Consider the following 22,608-nt stretch of genomic DNA (forward strand, 5'->3'; position numbering starts at 1 on the left):
GCTCTGGAGTATAAGTATATAAGTATAAATATAAGTTTAAGAACCACGGCCAAAACTATGACTTATATTCCGGGAAATACAGTCATTACTTTTTGTCTCATTACTTTTTGAAACGTGAATCATCCTGAAACTTGACCGAAACCGCTTGGCCTTTTAAATCTGACCATAACTGCGCGTTTCCTTTACATCTGAGCGACTCGCTTGCGCCCTCACACCCGTTCTCCATCAACACAGACTCCTGCAGTATTGATTGTTGGGCCGCAGCAGCAGCTTCAGCCTCTGCCGGGACGGCCCATGCTGAGCTCTGACAGATGGCCAATGGCGCCCCCACGCCTCAATGTGAAACAAAGGTTACACGTCGGACACACACACGTTATTGCATCGATTAGACGCGGCCGGATTAAATGAGTACATCAGGAGCTCTCGCCACTGTCAGGGGATATTAGCGACATGCTTCAATTGGCTGCTGTTGCCACGGCGCTACGGTTTAATGTCCGTCCAAGCTGCTGATTCAGAATTCACTTCACAAGGGCGCCCGGCGGTTCGGTCATTGTTCGCGAAGCCTCGAGGTCTTTGTGTTCCCTCTTTTATTGCGTCCATAAATATCCGCTCTGGACTTTTTCTTTCTGGCTCTTGTCACTTCCTGTTGACGCGTTACAAAAATCTAAACCCAGAAACGAGAATTTTGATACGAAGGATGATATTCGAGGGTGATTTTAACATTCATTCATGATTATGAATGCTCTTTTTTATATCTAGGCTTTCTACAATAGACGGACAACTTTTACTTTACTTTTGACTCAGTTATTATTGATTTCTAACTTGACGAGTATTGAAACTAGATATTCATTTTGCGCCCAGTAAAATCGTGAATTATCTTTTAACTCGTACTAATACGGAAAATACTTATTCCTATTGTTATTCGAGTCACATTTCTAGAGTAGTCTGAGTGTGATGTGAGTTCTGTGTGAGGAGAGAGAAGGAAAAATGAAAGATCTGATGAGGAGGTTAAGAAAAACATTTTTTTTTTACTTTTAAAAGTTTTGTGCCATCGTTTGTCGGTAAAATAATCCACCGTGAGGACTAGTGGGTGATTTGTGACTAAATACACTCGTTATATACACACTAAATACACTAAATACACTAGTTTGGTACGGACGGTGCTTTTATCCAGCAGTACTAGATAATTGAGCTTGTAGAAAAGAACCTTGGAAAAGCGACAGTTTGCTGCGTTTCGCCGGACGAATCTGGTGGAATGAACACATTTACACGAGGTCCTCTGCTTTTTATTTTATTTTGCTCGCTCCAGCATCGACACAGGCCTGCAACGTAGGCTGTATCTAGGCGCCGGCTTTAGGACTTTATTCATTCAGTAATTAATCTGTAAAACACACCAACAAGTGCTGTGTCTTGTGTGCAGTCGAGTTTGCTCTGCATTGCCGTGTTTGCTGAGGAAACTTGATAACTCACACTTAATTTACATATCTTATTTTCTTTATTAAAGGGGGGATTGTTTGTTATACTTAACCTGGTGTCTGGTGTTCATCCTGTGACCAAAACACTATCATAATTTTGAGTAAATCATGTAATTCCTGAGTAAACGAGCTCTACATGTACCTCTAAAATCAGCTCTGACTTGAGTTGGGTTGTGCGATGGTTTGAGGTGTGATGGAGCCGTCAGCTGGTGTGATGGTGTTTTTTTTTGGGGGGGGGAACAGCCACGTGCAGAGAGGGCGGGTGCGGGGGGGGCCCTGTCTGCTATTTTGGCGTCCGATGAGGAGCTCTTTGTGCTCGGGCTTCTCTGCGAGCGCGAGGCGGTAAACGCCGGATCAAGTCGGAACGGCGCTCGCCATTTTCACCCCGCGAGGATTCGAGACGCTATACGCCGTGCCGTCCGAACCCGTTGCGCATTTCGCTCGTCCGCCAAAATGAAGCTATACCGCGTGAAGTGCTGAGAGCGCGGGCGACGACACGTTTGCGAATCAGATGAAGACGGTCGTTCTGCGTTTCGGCGACTTTGTTCAACTTCTTAAAAACAACGTGCAACACCTGAATGGTTTTACTGTTATGTCTGACATTCCCAGACTATATTTGAATACCGTATTTTCCGGACTATAAGTTGCATCTTTTTTCATAGTTTTGGCCAGGGTGCGACTTATACTCCAGAGCGACTTTGTGATAATATTGTGTTATTTTCACACTGGCAACTGCAAGTCACATGTTGATTTTTTCCCACACTAACAACCACAAGAGGGCGCTCTAGGCTCTGAGCGACGCAGAAGAAGAATCTGCACTTCCTCTTCCTCTGGAGTTTGTTGAGTTGTTTAGAAGTGACACAGAGGAAGAAGAATTCAGTGGATTTAGTGATTTGGGGTAAAACTGATGCTTTGCTAAACTTGTTAGCATGTTCTTTATGCTATAGTTATCTGAATAACTGTTCATATGTTACGTTAACATACCAGACACTTACCACAGTTCTGTCTGTGCCTCATGTAGCTGAAGGTGTTAGCGTTAGCATACGTCATGTAGCTGAAGGTGTTAGCGTTAGCATACGTCATGTAGCTGAAGGTGTTAGCGTTAGCATACGTCATGTAGCTGAAGGTGTTAGCGTTAGCATACGTCATGTAGCTGAAGGTGCTAGCGTTAGCATACGTCATGTAGCTGAAGGTGCTAGCGTTAGCATACGTCATGTAGCTGAAGGTGCTAGCGTTAGCATACGTCATGTAGCTGAAGGTGTTAGCGCTAGCATACGTACACTTGTTCTTGGTCTCGGATTTTATCAAATAAATTTCCCCCAAAAAACTGCGACTTATATATGTTTTTTCTTCTCTATTATGCATTTTTTGGCTGGTGCGACTTATACTCCGGAAAATACGGTACAAAAACAAACTCGTTTTTCCTGGTTAGCTCCGGTGACACTTTGGCAGTTTTTGTAATCGCTCTCGACAGCGTGTAACTTCTGACCATCAACAGTATTCTCGTGCTGTCGGACGTTCGAACACGTACTTTCCCACTCCTCTCATCGCTAACAATACCACTTATTTTTGCCTCCCATGAACCCGTCTTAGCAGCAGTGGTTTCTCTTTTGACTGTAAAAAACGACCACAACAGCCGTATTTGAGGGATTTCCTGTCGTGAACTTGCCGCTCTGAAGACGCAGCACTGACAGATGTGGTGGAGGCGGCTCACTCTTTGTACGCCGCTGCTTCAAAGTAAACCTGCCGAGTCAACGGCCGACGCGGCTCAAATGTTCCGAGCTAATTACGCGCTCGTTGGTATTCCCGTCACGGCAGGAGTGGCGCAGGGCGGGCGGTAATTAGCTTGTCTCGCAGTGCAAAAGGCTAATCTGAGTAGGTTCGGGCTAACGCGCGCGGCTTAATCCCCCGAATAATGTATCGGTGAGTGTATCAAAGTAATGGCGACCCCGTGAACCGCGCTATACCATTAGATAAGAGTCGATGGGAAGCTGAAGCAAAGGAAATCGTTGTCTTGTGGTAGAGACGGACAATATATTGCTGTCAATTAGAGATTTACCGATATTGTATTTTTTCCCCCAGTGGTCGATGCCGATACCGATTATATCAGAATCTAGAGTGGTTTAGTCTTTGGCTGTTAAACTAAAGCTGATATTTAGGGTTATGTGCATATAACTGATGAAAATAGTGTTTATTTTACCTTTATTATCAGTATTATTTTGTCTTACGCTAGCTGTTTTTATTTTATTTTATCTTTATTTTTCCCCTCCATTCCTTATTAAGTAATGAGAGGTTTTGTCTATAGGAGTTTTTGTTCATAAGAGTTCTTCTATTAAGTGTTTTTTAAACTTCCTATAAGTGATCTGTCCTTTTCCTCTGTATCTACCTGCGTTGCAACAACACAATTTCCCCATGTGTGGACAATAAAGGAATATCTTATATTTTGGGGCCAAAATGTCGGGCCGTTTTGATGATTTTCCACAGAATATATGATTTGAAATTACTACTAACTTAATTATTGTTATTATACTTTTCACTGCTCTGCATAATAAAGAATCTATGGACATTATTTAGACATCCACAACCCTGTTTACTACTTACTCATACAGGAGCAGTGTAGTCACAGTTTGCGCTGTGCCATTAATAATAATAAAAATAATAATAATCTCTTACACTTGTAATGTGAGGCCTCCACCAACCATCCTATCATCCGAGGCAAAGTGGGTTAAGTGTCTTGCCTAAGGACACTACGGACCGTAACAAGTTTAATGCCATACTGCGGAAGGTTCCAGGCGTAACTACGACTCCTCTATAGTAATGGGGTCGTGCTATATGTGTGTTTGTGATGAGTCAGAGAGAAACCCCGTGCGGCGCTTTCCTTCCATTGTGCAGCGTGTACAAAGTGCAGGTTTGTTCTTCTGACACTTTCATCCCAGCAGCTCCTCAGAGACGACCGTGTAAAGATAAAAACTCCCTCTTTTCGCTCCGTAATGATCCGTCCCGCTCTCTTTCTCCCTCCTGAATCGGAAAGAGGATTTTCAATTAAAGCCATAAATCGCCGTTGCAGGATTTCACTGCACCTTGAGGCCATCGACAGAAGTGCGTGCCAAAAGACTTCATTAACGTTTAGCATGAAATCTGGTGGCAAACTGGTGTTCTCCTCCTGCTCCTGTTTTATATAAATGTCACAATATCACATGTTAGTATTACGACTGTTGTGAGATCTTTAGGTTTCTTTTATTCACACTGTCCAGCACTGCTGTTCTTCAAGTTTGTCATCCACTTTATGGAATGGAACTTTCTGACTGAAAAAATAATGATGTTAATGTGACAGACGAAGACCAAGTCGTTTATGTTGGAGCGAAACGATTTTGTGATTAGATTTGTGATGTAGATTCTTATTTGAATTCTGTTCAAAGGTCTCATTTTAATGTCTGGGAGCATCAACATGAGGGTTTTTATTTTAATTTATTTAATGTTATTTAATGTTATTCATTTTATTAATTTGTATTTTATTTATTTTATTTATTTTATTTATTTTATTTATTTTATTTATTTTATTTATTTTATTTATTTATTTTATTTTTATTTCGATGAATTGAATTAATTCATTTGTCTGTACATTCAAGTTTGTTTTTCTTACATGGAAATGATAAAAAAATAAATAAAAAAGAAGAGAACTGAAGAATGAACTTGGTCTAAACTATAAGGTTATAGGTTATTCAAGGCAAATAATTGGAGTCTTTTCAATATTCTAATTCCATTAATTCAAACTCCCATTCGATTGTGATATCCAGCCTTATTTTACGTTTAGGTGTATTTTTTGGACTGTATGGAAGCAAAAAGACATAATCTTGTTTGTTCAATAATCGTGCTCATTTAGGTCACAATACAATCTAATAATCATTCCTAGTCTAAGTCATACTTTTTAATATGTTATGTGACGTTATCATGTCACAATCAAATCAAAATCGCTATTTGACTGCTTAATTATCTAATCGCACGGACTGCAGTTAATTAGAAAGTAAACTCCTCCTCTCCTCTGTCTTTTTATTACAAAATCCTGTCGTAGCTGTAGTTTAAAGCGCTGCAAACGAGCGCCGCAAATGCTTGGGATTCTTGAATCGGTTTATCAGTTCATCAGTTCACATTTTCGCCGTCTCGTGTCTGTTCTGAATTCTTTTCCGTCATCCCTCGCTCGGTGGCACATTTCCAGTGGCGTAAGATAACAGCGGGACTTCCTCGTTGTTTCTCTCCATTGTGACGCCGTTTGCAGTGGCATTTCCTGTTCGTTTTCCCAGAAGAACGAAGACGGACACGGATCTCGCGCGGCGAAAGTCTCTCCTGCAGCTAATCTGGGGCTAATTACGGCGGCGTTATCGCTCCTTTGCGTTTCCCTTATGCAGATAAACGTGGCTCACGCTCGGGGATATGATCGGTTTAAGAGGAAAGTTTTTAGTGCTTTTTTCTTTGTTCTGCGATCTCATGTCGTAATCCCAGGGCCTCACCTCTCGTTAAACCCAATTAAAGGAGGATTTACGAATAATTAGTGCGTTTCTCTGTCTGTTTTCATTTGCATAGCAGAGTTGCAGGCGTAATAATTCAAAACAGGATTTTAGTGTGAAAATAAGTTGTTTTTAAAATTAATTTTATAAGTTAATACAGATGATTTATGCCAAAGCTTTTCATTTTATATTTCTATTATGTTGTACCAGTTGAAGAGTTAATTAGCAAAAACATGGTAATCCTTGTCTTTTTCTGTTTAAATGATACTTACCGTATTTTCCGGACTATAAGTCATATTTTTTCATAGTTTGGCCCGGGATCGACTTATGTGATATTATTAACACATCCTTGACCCGGGCTTCCCTCGACCCGGGCTTCAGGGCTTCCCTTGACCCGGGCTTCCCTCGACCCGGGCTTTCCTCGACCCGGGCTTCAGGGCTTCCCTCGACCCGGGCTTCCCTCGACCCGGGCTTCAGGGCTTCCCTTGACCCGGGCTTCCCTCGACCCGGGCTTTCCTCGACCCGGGTTTCAGGGCTTCCCTCGACCCGGGCTTCCCTCGGCCCGGGCTTCAGGGCTTCCCTTGACCCGGGCTTCCCTCGACCCGGGCTTCAGGGCTTCCCTCGACCCGGGCTTTCCTCGACCCGGGCTTCAGGGCTTCCCTCGACCCGGGCTTCCCTCGGCCCGGGCTTCAGGGCTTCCCTCGACCCGGGCTTCCCTCGGCCCGGGCTTCAGGGCTTCCCTTGACCCGGGCTTTCCTCGACCCGGGCTTCAGGGCTTCCCTCGACCCGGGCTTTCCTCGACCCGGGCTTCAGGGCTTCCCTCGACCCGGGCTTTCCTCGGCCCGGGCTTCAGGGCTTCCCTCGACCCGGGCTTCCCTCGGCCCGGGCTTCAGGGCTTCCCTCGACCCGGGCTTCCCTCGGCCCGGGCTTCAGGGCTTCCCTCGACCCGGGCTTCCCTCGGCCCGGGCTTCAGGGCTTCCCTCGACCCGGGCTTCCCTCGGCCCGGGCTTCAGGGCTTCCCTCGACCCGGGCTTCCCTCGGCCCGGGCTTCAGGGCTTCCCTCGACCCGGGCTTTCCTCGACCCGGGCTTCCCTCGGCCCGGGCTTTACTCGGCCCGGGCTTTCCTCGGCCCGGGCTTTCCTCGGCCCGGGCTTCAGGGCTTCCCTTGACCCGGGCTTCCCTCGACCCGGGCTTTCCTCGACCCGGGCTTCAGGGCTTCCCTCGACCCGGGCTTCCCTCGGCCCGGGCTTCAGGGCTTCCCTCGACCCGGGCTTCCCTCGACCCGGGCTTCAGGGCTTCCCTTGACCCGGGCTTCCCTCGACCCGGGCTTTCCTCGACCCGGGCTTCAGGGCTTCCCTCGACCCGGGCCTCCCTCGGCCCGGGCTTCAGGGCTTCCCTCGACCCGGGCTTCCCTCGGCCCGGGCTTCAGGGCTTCCCTCGACCCGGGCTTCCCTCGGCCCGGGCTTCAGGGCTTCCCTCGGCCCGGGCTTCAGGGCTTCCCTCGGCCCGGGCTTCAGGGCTTCCCTCGGCCCGGGCTTCAGGGCTTCCCTCGGCCCGGGCTTCAGGGCTTCCCTCGGCCCGGGCTTCAGGGCTTCCCTCGGCCCGGGCTTCCCTCGGCCCGGGCTTCCCTCGGCCCGGGCTTCCCTCGGCCCGGGCTTCCCTCGGCCCGGGCTTTCCTCGGCCCGGGCTTTCCTCGGCCCGGGCTTTCCTCGGCCCGGGCTTTCCTCGACCCGGGCTTTCCTCGACCCGGGCTTTCCTCGGCCCGGGCTTTCCTCGACCCGGGCTTTCCTCGGCCCGGGCTTTCCTCGACCCGGGCTTTCCTCGACCCGGGCTTTCCTCGGCCCGGGCTTTCCTCGGCCCGGGCTTTCCTCGGCCCGGGCTTTCCTCGGCCCGGGCTTCCCTCGGCCCGGGCTTCCCTCTGCCCGGGAATCGAGTAGAATTTGCTGACTTGTCAAGTGGAGTCATTGATGCCTTTGCACAGATTTACGGTCATAAGGAAGAATATGTGTCACTGAAACGCTAACATCGGCGGAGAAGGATAGTACAGTAGTAACGACAGTAAAATAACCCTGAATGTACATTTTACTTTATTTGATACAGAGGAATATACTATATATTCACGATACCGATTTTAATACATAACTGATGATGATAACGTTTGGCGATGCTTTAAAATGAGGTTCAATAAGGCATTAATAAACCCTAGCTGTTTGTTTTTTAGCACTTTGACAAATACTAGCATTTGTTGAAGTCTTATACCTTTTTATGTTAATAAGACATTAACAGAAACATGTGTGTTAATAAAGCATGTACATGATATCAACAAGCTGCTTATTAAACTGTTTTCAATAACTAAACATTTATAACCAGATAACGAGTGCATATTAACACCCTTTATAAATAGTTTACTAAGGAACCTTATTTTAAAGTGTTGCCATGTTCTTTTTTAGGTCAAGGTTTTTTGACGATAAACTGTCATTTTCAACACTCAAGAACAGTACTTTCTTTTAGGAGTGTGGCCTAAATTTAGCGATACTGTATCTATATCGTGGGTCACTATATCGAGTCATTTTTGGGATTTTTTTGGACAGCGCCACAGTTTTGTCGCTTGTTTAATGAAAGGAAACATGTGACATTTTGACAGTTTCAATGACTAAAATGGGTGTGTTTCATTACGAGTTTGTGCAGGTCGTGATTTAACAAAGAAAAATGTTGTTGACATGTATTGGGTTCGTTAAAAAATAGTGGCATATCGTAGAATATCACGAGCGACGTATCGATTATCGCAAAATCGTGACATCGCATCGTGAGGGACCCTGCGTTTCCCAGCCCTACTTACTTTATCAAACATTGTTGTCTTATTCTAGTGCTGATATAGTTAAAGATCGTTCTAAAAGTGTTCAGAAAAGGTCACGTTTTGTCCCGTTAAAGCCCAAATGAGTGTTATATACTAGTTTTATTGTCATATTTCTGATGCTTTTGTCGACCCCAGCGTGTACAAAAGGCTTATAGAAGCAGTCAAGAGAACATAAAGTACTTTTTCTAGTTGAAGGTCTGTCTCCTGCTCGTCTCCATGAAGATACTATTGCTATTGAGTGTCCCCCAGAGAAGCATTAAACAGATGTATCTCCACGGAGACCAGAGGGCTACGCTAACAATACCTTTTCAGTGCATTTCTGAGCATTAGAAAACGACTGAATACACAGAAAATATTAAAAATACCGTAATGTGGAAGCTGCTGAAGCAAAAAACATCTCTGAATAGGGCTGTGCGATTTGTCAAATGCCCTATTCAATTACAAAAATGTTCAAAATATATAATAATCTAAATCCGCCACGCCAAACCTGGAGCAAAGCCACTCTTCTAATCTACAGCGGCTTTTAAAACAAAAGTGCCACGAAACAGAACATTAGACGTTATATTTGGCCTGTACTTTCTCTATATAGTACTGCTATAATGTAGTTTTTTACTGCAGAGGCGATTGTTGTTTAACTGTGATTTGCATTCGAGTGGCGACAAGTTAATCCATTACCTTATTTTCCGGAGTTTAAGTCGCACCAGCCAAAAAATGCATAATAGAGAAGAAAAAAAGCATATATAAGTCTCACTGGAGTATGAAATGCTGTTGCAATTGTGAAAATAACACTAATAATATTTAAGTTCCTCCGGAGTATAAATATCAGTATAAGTCGCACCCCGGCCAAAACTTTGAAAAAAGGTGCGGCTTATAGTCCGAAAAATACGGTAATCGCAACGCAAGTAACTATTGAAACAAATGTCAACTAATTTAGCGGAATAGTCGTCGTCCACTTGTCTTTAGGCTCCGAAACGCTCCATGAACAGAGAAAAGACGTTTCATGACTCGGACGAAATAAATTGCTAGTCCTCAAAACAATTGTGAGTTGCAGCCCTAATTTCAATAAGTTTAATGAATGATTGTGATTATTATTTGAGGAATAACTGCGCTGCATTTTAGATTGAGAACATTATACTGTATTTTCCAGACTATAAGTCGCACCAGCCAAAAAATCCATAATAGAGAAGAAAAAACGTATAAGTCGCATTTTTGGGGGGGAATTTATTGGTCAAAATCCAGGACCAAGTATAATAACATTTAACAACAATTAACGTAACATATGAACAGTTATTCAGATAACTATAGCATAAAGAACATGCTAACAAGTTTAGCAAAGCATCAGTTTTACCCCAAATCACTAAATCCACTGAATTCTTCTTCCTCTGTGTCACTTCTAAACAACTCCACAAACTCCAGAGGAAGAGGAAGTGCAGATTCTTCTTCTGCGTCACTCAGAGCCTAGAGCGCCCTCTTGTGGTTTTCATTGTGAAAATAATGAATGATATCACATAAGTCGCTCTGGAGTATAAGTCGCACCCGGTTCAAAACTAAAGTACTATACTACTTATAGTCTGGAAAATACGGTATTCCATTAGTAAACCATAAACAATGCCCTCAAAACCCCTGTGTCTCCATTAAGTCTCATCACGTTGGTCCTTTTTACGTGTTGTGACATCGTACAGCTTTATCATATTTCTCAGTCGGTTTGTGCTCATAGTTGTTGTTTGGCTCTATATAATCTTGTGTTTGACCCTTTTCCTTCAGCTATTAATGCGCTACACTCGGCCTTATGTAACAGTTTACGTGTAATGAGCCCCCGCATTGGCAAATTACTCCACTGTTTAGAACCTCTTTCAAAAATTCATTTGTGCTTCTCTCTCCTGGGGGAACGTGGTCCACTTCCTCCACCGCGGCGGTTTCTCGCCACGGTTCCTTCACTGCGTCCAAATTGAGTCGGGTTTACGGTCTGAAAATGCAAATCTGCCTTTATGAGGAGTCGGAGGTGCAGTAAACATGACAGAGGGTTATTTAGGGCTCGGTATGGAGGTCTCCCCGGTATGGAGGTCTCCCATACTGCTGGCCTTTATAGTCCATTAGTCGTTTGATGGTGTTAGAGTCGACCATTTTTATTCGATGTCGACAAATTATTCTTCTTAATTTTTATTCTTCTTAAATTTATTATTTTTATTATTATTTTTCATAAGGCTAGAACGACCTTTAATCTCCACTCTTTTATTAATATAATTTTTTTATAATATAATTTTATTTATTCATTTTTTTTTTTTTTTACGTTTACAATTTTAAAAAAGAGATTATTATAAAGATTATAAAGATTTTGGGACCTGCTAATGATGGGAGTGACTCATGAGGGTTAACTTTCCTCGACGGCAGCAGAGGGTGGTTTGTTCGGCTGGATTAGAGAGTGTTACCCGGAGATCGTCACGTTATCCCGGCGGACATCCTAATTTTTCCCCTCCATCCCTTTTTGGGAAATGGGAGGTTTTATCTATAGGATTTTTTGTTTATAAGAGTTCTTCTATTAAGAGTGTTTTTTAAACTTAGAATAAGTTTTCTGTCCTTTCCTCTGTATCTACCTGTGTTGTATCAATGACATTTCCCCATGTGTGGACGATAAAGGAATATCTTATCTTATCTTAAAGGTGGTATGGACGATTTTTTTCATCAAATTTTGTATCATATTTCCTCGTGGCGTGGATAAATCATTTGTCCTGCCACGTATCAATCATAAAACGCACCTATCGCTCACCTGCAGCTGCGTCAGGCTCGTCCTCACGTTTCCGCGTGCCTAAGCGCATGGATCTATCATAATATAGTTCCCTCAGTGCACGGGGCAAAATGAAGACGGAGAAAGACAGTTCGAGCTGACGCAGAAGTGGACAGAAATCTACGGGAGACGAGAGATGCGATGCGCTCCGTTGAGCTAATAAACAAACACACGTGTGTGTTGTATCGGTCCACACGGGGGAGTGGCATGTGCACTTCCGCCTGCGTTCTCAAATCGACGAAAAATCGTCCATTGCGCCTTTAAGAGCAGCAGAGGGTGGGAAGAGCAGCCGACGGGGGGTGGGAGGGTGGGGGGTGGTAAGAGCAGGACAGATTTTACAGAGGTGAAAGACAAAGCCAATTAAAAATGACCCTCACAGCCAGGGTCCGGACCACTCGGCAGGTTCACCACAAAACATTTCATTTAAGTAACAGAATGGACTTTGTAAAGATTTTAATTTCAGGCACAAAGATAATGGCCATGAAGACGAACTACAAATGAAACACATGGAACTCGTCTAATTTTCCTCTACATTCCATCCCTGCTGTTTCCCCATCATTTCTTCTTCCGTTTAAAGTCGCGTGAAGACCAAAGCGCCCTTGTTTTTGCCGCCCGCACTGACCCTCTGACCTCTAGCGGCCGGACGTCCCGTGAGATGCCTCCGTGACACACTCGGCGACACACGGGTCGATACCGTTTGCCGCTCCTTTTCTTTGCGGTTCTGGCCTGTACTCACTCCGCCCTCTCTCTCTCTCATCAGCGATCTATAACTACGACGCCCGGGGGGAGGAGGAGCTGTCCCTGCAGATCGGCGACACGGTTCACATACTGGAGACGTACGAAGGTGAGCGCTCGCTTCTGACACGTGTGTGGATCCAATGTGAGGCCGGGTGAAGTATTACGGCTGTGGCTCGGTGGTTTACGGGAAATGTGGACGGAATAAAAGGACGTGGTGTTGCCAGATTTATCATTTATTTTAGACTTTCTTTAATTTATTTAGGAACAGTTTGCAGCAGTGTTTACAGAATATAAAACACTCCTTAATTAAAATCTCACTTTTATAACATAGTAAAAGTATTGGGGCATAAAAAACTTCCTTTTATTACATTGCGTTTATTTCATATTCTACTTGAATTTGTAGTGACGCTTCAAGAAAATTGTAATACGTGTTGTGCCCAGTAGGGGTGTCACGATATAACATTTTAGTGTTACGATTATTGTGAGAAAAAACATTGCGATTTAACGATTATTCATGATTATTGAGACATTGAGATAAATGTGACAAAAACAGGCAGATAAAATGAAGTTCTTTACATTTAGGTCTAATTTTGGGCTACATATTGAAAAAAAAACAACAACTTTATTTTATTACTATTATTATTATTATTATTTTTCTTAATTTTATTTCTAAAATTATCACAGTTATTATTTTTTGATTCTTACGATTATATTGTGACCCGAATAATCACGATTATCGATTCACCGTATAATCCTGACATCGCGAGGTTTTATAACGTTCTGTGAATTTCTGTTCGTTGTTGATTGCGTCTGGTGCAGGATTTATAGATAAAATAAAGCATCAATGAATAAAATACTCACTAAAAAGTGATGACATGCTGTATCTGAAACATCATTAAGACAATATTAGCAACAATACCAGTTTATTAAATTAGTTTATTAAAATTTTAAATTTATTAATTATTAAATTAGTCAAAAGTAAGCATTTTGTCAGATAATAAAACATTATAATAATAATAAAAAAAAATATATATATATATATAAATAATAAATAATAATAATAATAATACAAAAAAACATAATTGAATAATACATAATAACAACAAACATGTCACTTGTTAGATTAATGAAGATAAACATATTTTCACCATTCACTATGATGAAAATGGATTAATTTTACATTTTGTTCATCCCAATGACTAATGTAATAATAAATAACTTTACATTTTCTTCTCTATGCAAACTACTACTAAACTCTTCTCTTTTCTTACTTACTCCGCGCTGAGCTAGTGTCTCTGTTTAGTTGACGTTTGTCTGTGTTTGTGTTTCAGATTGGTACAGAGGACACCGTCTGAGGAGGAAGTCTAAGAAGGTGAGGCGTCCTCAGCCCTGACTCTGCTGAACCTCTGAATATAAGTCCTCGTTCTGACACTTTGTCCTCTTTGTCTCGTCTCTGTCCAGGGCATATTTCCTGCCTGTTACGTCCACCTAAAGGAGGCCACGGTCGAGGGCAGCGGGTGAGGAATCTACTTCCTGTTTGGAATGAGCTTTTCCCCCGACGCTCCCATGAACTGAGTTTGTCCAGGCGTGGGCGTCCAGGATTAAACCAGGACTAAAATGGGATTAAACCAGGACTAAAGTAGGACCAGACTAGGACCAGTCTAGATCTAAAGCAGGACTAAAGCAGTACTAAAGCAGTACTGAAGTAGTACTAAAGCAGGACTAAATCGGGTCTAAAGCGGGTCTAAAGCGGGACTAAAGCGGGACTAAAGCGGGACTAAAGCGGGACTAAAGCAGGTCTAAATCGGGTCTAAAGCGGGTCTAAAGCGGGACTAAAGCAGTACTAAAGTAGTACTAAAGGGGTACTAAAGCGGGTCTAAAGCGGGACTAAAGCGGGACTAAAGCGGGTCTAAAGCGGGACTAAAGGGGTACTAAAGCGGGACTAAAGCGGGACTAAAGCGGGTCTAAAGCGGGACTAAAGCGGGTCTAAATCGGGTCTAAATCGGGTCTAAAGCGGGACTAAAGCGGGACTAAAGCGGGTCTAAAGCGGGACTAAAGCGGGACTAAAGCAGGACTAAAGCGGGACTAAAGCGGGTCTAAAGCGGGACTAAAGGGGTACTAAAGCGGGACTAAAGCGGGACTAAAGCGGGTCTAAAGCGGGACTAAAGCGGGTCTAAATCGGGTCTAAATCGGGTCTAAAGCAGGACTAAAGCGGGTCTAAAGCGGGTCTAAAGCGGGACTAAAGCGGGACTAAAGCGGAACTAAAGCGGGTCTAAAGCGGGTCTAAAGCGGGACAAAAGCGGGACAAAAGCGGGACAAAAGCGGGACAAAAGCGGGACTAAAGCGGGACTAAAGCGGGTCTAAAGCGGGTCTAAAGCGGGTCTAAAGCGGGACTAAAGCGGGACTAAAGCGGAACTAAAGCGGGTCTAAATCGGGTCTAAAGCGGGACTAAAGCGGGACTAAAGCGGGACTAAAGCGGGTCTAAAGCGGGACTAAAGCGGGACTAAAGCGGGTCTAAAGCGGGTCTAAAGCGGGTCTAAAGCGGGTCTAAAGCGGGACTAAAGCGGGACTAAAGCGGGACTAAAGCGGGACTACCCGTCACGGGTTGTGACGGTTTAGACTGCCGGTACTATCAAAGTTCTCCCTATGTCTGGACTGAAAAAAGTACATTTTTAATTTGGATGGGATTTTGTTGATGAATGCGATTTCTTGTCATTTTTTCTCAGCAATTTTGACTGACTTAAAACTATGATACATGTATTAAACAACTATGCAAAGTACTTATTAGAAAAACTTGAAATACCACTTTTCCTTGGCAAAACATCAACATTTAGACCGATATTGTAAAAGTCCTTAACATCCAGAATCCATAACAACTTCATGACTTTGCTGAATCATTTCTAATCCGTGTCCTTGCAGGCAAAAGGAGACGATCATCCCGACAGAGATACCTTTGGTCCAGGAGGTGACCACGACGCTGCGGGAGTGGGCTTCCATATGGAGGGATCTTTACGTGGTGAGTCCGGCTTAAGACTTAATCTGTCTGAGGAAAATAAAACACCACCTCAAAGTTTACGCCACAAAAACATCTACATCTAACACCTACATGAGTTAAAACTACTTGGAAAAAACGCAACTACTTGAAAAAACGGGACTAAAACGGGACCGAGACGGGGACCGAGACGGGGACCGAGACGGGACCGAGACGGGGACCGAGACGGGGACCGAGACGGGACCGAGACGGGACCGAGACGGGACCAAGACGGGACCAAAACTGCTTAACTAACTATATATGATGATATATATCCTGCTTCCGAAGAGTGCACACGCTTTTTTGCTCGCTCCGCTTGCTATCGCTGCTTTCCTTATTTATTTTGCTTTTTAATCAGTTTTTGTCTTCCAAACATTTTTGCTTTAGACTTTTTCAAGTAAACCAAGGATTTTAAGAACATTTTTCCAGTTTTAACGACATATCTGACGCCAGCGACATGTCCGGGAGAAGAAGGGAGAAAGACTGTGAACGCTGTCGGAAATATCAACAAGAAATTAATGAGCTGAAAACACGGATATTTGTTTTGGAATCTGAAAAAGTTCTTCACGATACCATTCCTGTGTCAACCGACGGTAAGAAGAGCACACTTTTTACAAGAAAAACTGCTACTTTCAAACTAAACCGCAGTGACTCTGTGTCGTTTCCAAAACTGTCTAAAAACCAGAAAGACCAGGCTGTTTCTTGGAACAAACTTGGAGCAAAGCCTAAACGATACAAAGATAACGCGAAGTCACCTAAAATACAGCTCACCAACAGATTTTTACCACTTTCAGAGATGGAATTAAATGAAAAAAGGAAAGATGACGTGGCCAAAATACAGCGAGGAGGATCTGTGCCAGGAGCCAAGGTCACGTTAGTAGGGGACGGCGCGATAAGTCACGTGACGCATGAAAAGATAAACACACATTCTTTTCCAAGCGCCACTGTTTCTGAGATAACGTCACTCCTTCCAAATATTATGGCTAAGCATGGAGGAGCTAAACAGCTGATTGTGCACGTGGGTGCAGTGGACATGCGGCGGGAACAGACTGAAGTTTTGAAAAAAGACTTCTTGAAGTTATTCGACGTGCTTGATAAAATGGAAATCAAAACATTCATAAGTGGACCTCTTCCAAACATCGACAGGAGGATAAACAAGTTTAGCCGGCTTCTTCAGCTGAACACATGGCTGTCCAAAGAGTGTTCCCCGAGAGGACTACACTATATTGAGAACTTCTATCTATTCTGGAAACGAGAGGACCTGTTTAAGAGAAATGGCCCCCACCTATGCAGAGGTGGAGTGAGGGTGCTGACAGAGAACCTGCTCCACGCTCTGAGGCATTGGACTGGGCCTGGACAGGGTCCTGAGCAGATAGTTAGAGAAGAGAGGAATGAGAGAAGAATTCCTGCTCCATCAGCCAGAGACCGAGCCAATGTTTCAACATCAAAAGCACCACAACCTCAGCCTCCACCAAAGGATTCATCAGCAGCTGCTCCACCACCACCAGCAAAGGATTCAGCTCCAGCTGCTCCGCATTCACCTCCACCGCCTCCAGCAAAGGAACAATCTTCAAAGGCCTTGGACCCATCTGTGACAAGCCCAACAACATCCCTGTCATCGCCCCTGCCTTCACACCAGCCCTGGGTTCCCCCTGCAACATCTACTCCCACTAAAGATTCATCATTCTCCTTCTCATCTCCACTCTCACCCATGGGCCTTCCCAGCCATTTTGAAAGTCTGATCAAATCAGGCATTAAGATGGCTCCACTCACGCCCAATATAGCAAGGGCTATGCCGACTACACCAACAAAAGCCCCACCACCCATCCCCCCTCGCCTCTCACCTGGTATCTCCCATAGCTAGGATGCACTGGGTCTCAGCGTTGCCGGGACTTATTGTCACATTAAAAATCAAACAAACCCGGGGCCCTATGTAAAAAGAGCCCCCCCTAGTGCTATTTCTGTAGTCACATCATCACAGAGATGGAAAAACAAAATGCGAGTCAGGCCCAATCTGAGAAATGTGATTCATATTCCCTGTGAAAAGATAAAGCCCAGTCTCACTGAAACTAGTCTGAAACTTGCTGTGCTAAATGTCAGATCCTTATGTAACAAATCTCTCTTAATTAATAATTTTATTTCTTCTTATAATCTTGATTTTATGTTTTTAACTGAAACATGGCTTGACAAAAACACAGGAAATGTAGTTCTGATAGAATCTGCTCCACCCAACTTTAAGTTTGAATCTGAAACACGAGAAAACAAAAAAGGGGGTGGAGTCTGTGCTGTCTTTAGAAATGAAATAATTACCCGCAGGTTGTCTTTTGGGGTGTTTTCATCATTTGAGTATGTATCCTTTAAAATGGAGCTAAAACGGTCTCCATCCATTCTCTTCATTGTTTTATACAAGCCTCCCCAGCACTGCCAAAGTTTTATTGATGATTTTACTGAGATGCTTTCAGTCATATGCACAGACTTTGATGGTTTGGTCATTACAGGTGATTTCAATGTGCATGTTGATAATATTTGTGACAGAAACGCTAAAGAGCTTGATGCTGTCCTTGAAACCTTCAGTCTTACTCAGCATGTGAGAGGCCCCACCCACAGCAAAGGACACACTCTAGATCTCATAATTACAAAGGGGGTAAATATTTCAAATGTTAATGTGATCGATGTTGCTCTGTCTGATCATTTCTGTGTCTTCTTTGACCTGTCTGTTTCTCCCAAACCTCCGGTTGGTCCTGCAGTTGTTCAGAGGAGACACATAAGTGATGGCACAGGTGCACTGTTTATGGAAATGATAAACTTTGAAAATGTCTCATGTTCTAATGTAAATGATTTGTTGAACTCTGTTACATCTAGTGTTTTGAATGTTCTAGACACCATCGCCCCTATAAAGGCTAAAATGGTTAAAAATAAGCAGAAGGCGCCGTGGAGAAATGATGATTGGGTCAGGGCACAGAAAAGGGAGTGCCGCAGGGCCGAACGGAAATGGCGTAAGTCAAAGCTCCAGGTTCAAAAAGAGATTTACAAAGAAAAGCTGAACATGTACAACCTAATCTTATGTAGAACTAGGGAAAGATATTTTTCTGAAATAATTGGAAGCTGCAGTAACAACTCGCGTGTCCTGTTTGCCACAGTAAACAGATTAACAAACCCTCCAGCTCAGCTGCCGTTAGAACTCATTTCCACATCCAAGTGTAATGAGTTTGCATTATTCTTTAATGACAAAGTTCAGGGCATTAAAAATGCTATAAATCCCACAATGCAAAAAATTACCCTAAAACCACCAAGACACTTAGAGCTAACTCACTTTGCACCAGTAACTGACAAAACTGTCCATGAGATCATCACCAGTCTGAGTTCATCTACATGCTGCCTTGATGTGTTACCCACCAGATTTCTAAAGTCTGTGCTGAACAGTTTGTTAGCACCATTCACTCACATAGTTAACATGTCGCTTCAATCTGGAACATTCCCAATGTCTTTGAAAACTGCGGTCATAAAGCCTCTCCTAAAGAAGAGCAGTCTTGATGCCGCAGTACTGAGTCATTACCGGCCCATCTCTAATCTGCCATTTTGGGGCAAAGTCCTTGAAAAGGTTGTTTACCAACAGCTCACAGATTTCCTCTTAATAAACAACTCATTTGATGTTTTTCAGTCAGGTTTTAGACCTCATCACAGCACTGAGACTGCTCTTGTCAAGGTGACAAATGACATCCGCCTGAACACTGACACGGGCAAAGCCTCAGTCTTAATTCTGTTAGATCTGAGTGCTGCTTTTGACACTGTCGATCATGGGATCCTCTTACAGAGACTAGAGGACTGGGTGGGCATCACTGGCACTGCCCTAAACTGGTTAAGGTCCTATCTGGAAGACAGGAAGTACTTTGTTGAAATTGGTAGCTGTGTCTCAGACCACATGACCCTGACCTGTGGAGTGCCCCAAGGGTCAGTCCTGGGTCCCCTTCTGTTCAACCTCTACATGCTGCCGTTGGGTCAGTTGATACGCAGTGAAAATGTGTCCTATCACAATTATGCAGACGACACTCAGATCTATGTTTCACTATCGGCAGGTGACTATGGACCAGTAGATTCACTCTGTCACTGCATCCAACAGATCAGTTTGTGGATGCAAAACAACTTTCTCCAGCTGAACTCAGACAAGACTGAAATAATCGTTTTTGGCCCACAGAAACAAAGAGAAAGTGTTAGCAGTCACCTCCAGAGTCTCGCTCTAAAACCTACAAACCAAATTAGAAATCTGGGGGTAATAATGGACTCAGACTTGAACTTTAATAGCCACGTCAAATCAATAACATCAGCAGCTTTTTACCATCTAAAAAACATTGCCAAAATCAAAAATATAGTGTCAAAACCAGATTTAGAGAGACTTATCCACGCGTTTGTCTCCAGTAGATTAGACTACTGTAACGGCCTGCTCACTGGTCTCTCCAAACGAGCTGTAAAACAGCTGCAGTACATCCAGAACGCTGCTGCTCGGGTCCTGACCAGAACCAGGAAGTATGATCACATTAGTCCTGTTCTCAGGTCTCTGCACTGGCTCCTGTGGCTCAGAGAATAGACTTTAAAGCAGCTCTGCTTGTGTACAAGTCTCTCCATGGCCTAGCACCAAAGTACATCTTGGATATGTTAGTGCCATATGAACCATCTCGGACTCTGAGGACCTCAGGGACCGGCCTCCTGCTGGTGCCAGAGTCAGGACAAAACATGGGGAATCTGCGTTTCAGTTTTATGCAGCTAAAATCTGGAACAGTCTTCCTGAAGATGTGAGACAGGCTTCTGCTCTGACAATGTTCAAATCTAAGCTAAAAACAGTTTTGTTTAGCTGCGCATATGACTGAAAGGATTTTTTCTTTGCACTCTTCTCTTTTGTTTGTGATTTTATTAGTTTAGAAAATCAGTTGGATTGATAATTTTTAATTTAGTTAATTTTATTGTATTTCTGTAATTTCTTTGTGATTTGAATGCATTTTTCCTGCTGTGAAGCACTTTGAATTGCCTTGTGTATGAAATGTGCTCTACAAATAAACTTGCCTTGCCTTGCCTTGCCTAACTAATTAACTAGTAAAAGGCCCTAAATATTCTGAATTTAAGTACTTTTCTGTTTTTGCAGGTTATTATATAGTGTTGCTTAATTATCTGCCTTTAATATCAGTTTTTTTCCTTGTTTACACATATTCCTGCCCTTGACGTGATCGTGTAGATCTTTTTGCCTTCAGGCTGCCACGACGCTATGTTACAACAATATGTTGACCGCTCATCTCGTTTCCTTATCTCCTTGTCACCCTGTCACCCTCACTCCGGTCTCTCCCGTGCGCCAGGGCGACAGGCGGGAGATGTTCAACACGGTCCGGGACATGATCTACAACCTGATCGAGTGGCGCTCCCAGATCCTGTCCGGCACGCTGCCCCAGGACGAACTCACCGAACTCAAGCAGAAAGTCACCTCCAAGATCGACTACGGCAACAAGTGAGCCGCCCGGCAACGACGTCACATGACGCTTTTACAGCGCTGTGGAAACATGACGGCACGAGGCAGATATTTTCACAATAGTCAAAACACGGTGCACATTGCATATAAAAGTACTTTTAAAGTGTCACTTTATCTTCATGGAGATGCTTTTGCTTTACATGCGCAATTTTGCATTCAACTTATTATTATTTTATTTTATTATTTGTATTAATACTTTTTGTTATTATTATTCATATTTATTATTTTGTATCATATATTTTTTATTATTATCTATGTTTACTATTTATTTTGTATTATGTAGTTTTAGGATTTATTTTTAATTATTTATCATATTTATTTATTATTATGATCTATATTAATATTATTATTTATATTTTTTAATTATGTATCCAGCATAATTAAAAAATATTATGCCGGATACATCATTAAAATAATAAATATAAGATAAGATATTCCTTTATTGTCCCACATGGGGAAATTTCATTGTTGCAACGCAGGTAGATACAGAAGAACAGATCACTTATAGGAAGTCTGAAAAACACTTTCAGTAGAAGATCTCCTATAAATAAATAAAAACTCCCATAGACAAATAAATAAATACATAAATACCATTGCATGTGATCACGACAGTAATTGCACATGAATATGTGTCACGACAGCACATAGATTGCACATGAATTTCACAGTAATTACACATATGACAGAATTGCACATCAGTATTAGGTTAGGTCAGTATTGCGCCGGGATAACGTGACGATCTCCGGGTAAGACGACAGTTCTCCGCAGTTTCATCAGTTCCTCCTTTGTGGAAACGCGGTACGGCGCCGGCCGGGGGGCGGGGCCGGAGCCGGGGGGCGGGGCCGGAGCCGGGGGGCGGGGCCGGAGCCGGGGGGCGGGGCCGGAGCCGGGGGACTCAGAGCCAAGACACATCGCAACGACACGACGAAAACACTCAATCCAGCCGAATAAAGTCAAAACAAGTTAATTTAAAGCGATTCCAGTGCGTGTCCCGATCGTTCGTGAAGTTCCTCTTTCATATAAACGTGTATATAAACGTGTATATAAACGTGTACCGACGACACGCCGTACTTTAGCGCGGCCGGAGGGCGCGGGGGGGGCTGGTGGGCTCGCTCGGAGCTAGCTCACGTCACAACAACACAACGAACGCAACGAAAAACGCTCAAATCCAGCCGAAAAAAGTCAAAAACAGTTGAATTAAAAAACTATTCCAGCGCGTGTCCCTATCGTACAGTAAAATAGAAAAAATATACTAATTATATTTACAAAATATAGGAGATAAAGCACAATAAGTGTGAGAAAGAAGAGAGAGCGTTTACACCGGGCTGCCAGCTGTACCAGCGCCTTATGACGTATGATCTATTTGGTATTATTTATAATTAGGTATTTATTATTATGATGATTTATTATTATTATCATTATTATCAATATTCACAGTTTTCAGCTTCCACATTTTGAGGACTTTTGCTCATCCAGAAGATAAAATATTTTGTTTTAAATTGTTCATCGCTGCGGTAACGGTCTGAATTGCTTAACAAAACCCATGTATGGCACATTTTACAAACAAACGTTGCTTCCAAAGTGCTGCTCATAGTTAAATAAAACTAGGGTTAGGGTGAAAAACGGGGGCGGTGCCGTCATCCAGCGTCCAATGACAGGTCATCATTTAGTTTGGGCAAAATGATGGACTCTTTTGGCATAT

At 43.4% G+C, this 22,608-nt stretch overlaps 1 protein-coding gene across 2 annotated transcripts in view; it reads left to right on the forward strand.

Annotated features, from left to right (window-relative positions):
- The window catches only part of dock1 (dedicator of cytokinesis 1), a 371,371-nt gene that overhangs the window by 13,796 nt on the left and 334,967 nt on the right, over positions 1-22,608 (forward strand). For both annotated transcript variants that reach the window (XM_072456209.1, XM_072456210.1), the window contains exons 2-6: positions 12,383-12,466; positions 13,692-13,732; positions 13,822-13,877; positions 15,280-15,376; positions 20,737-20,885. In XM_072456209.1, coding sequence (XP_072312310.1) covers positions 12,383-12,466; positions 13,692-13,732; positions 13,822-13,877; positions 15,280-15,376; positions 20,737-20,885 — 427 coding nt within the window. The remainder of the gene's footprint in view (positions 1-12,382; positions 12,467-13,691; positions 13,733-13,821; positions 13,878-15,279; positions 15,377-20,736; positions 20,886-22,608) is intronic.

This window comes from Eucyclogobius newberryi, unplaced genomic scaffold, assembly GCF_026437365.1.
Source record: "Eucyclogobius newberryi isolate DKJ021-1_F unplaced genomic scaffold, fEucNew1.0.hap1 SCAF_20, whole genome shotgun sequence".
In the NCBI taxonomy this organism is placed as follows: Eukaryota; Metazoa; Chordata; class Actinopteri; order Gobiiformes; family Gobiidae; genus Eucyclogobius; species Eucyclogobius newberryi.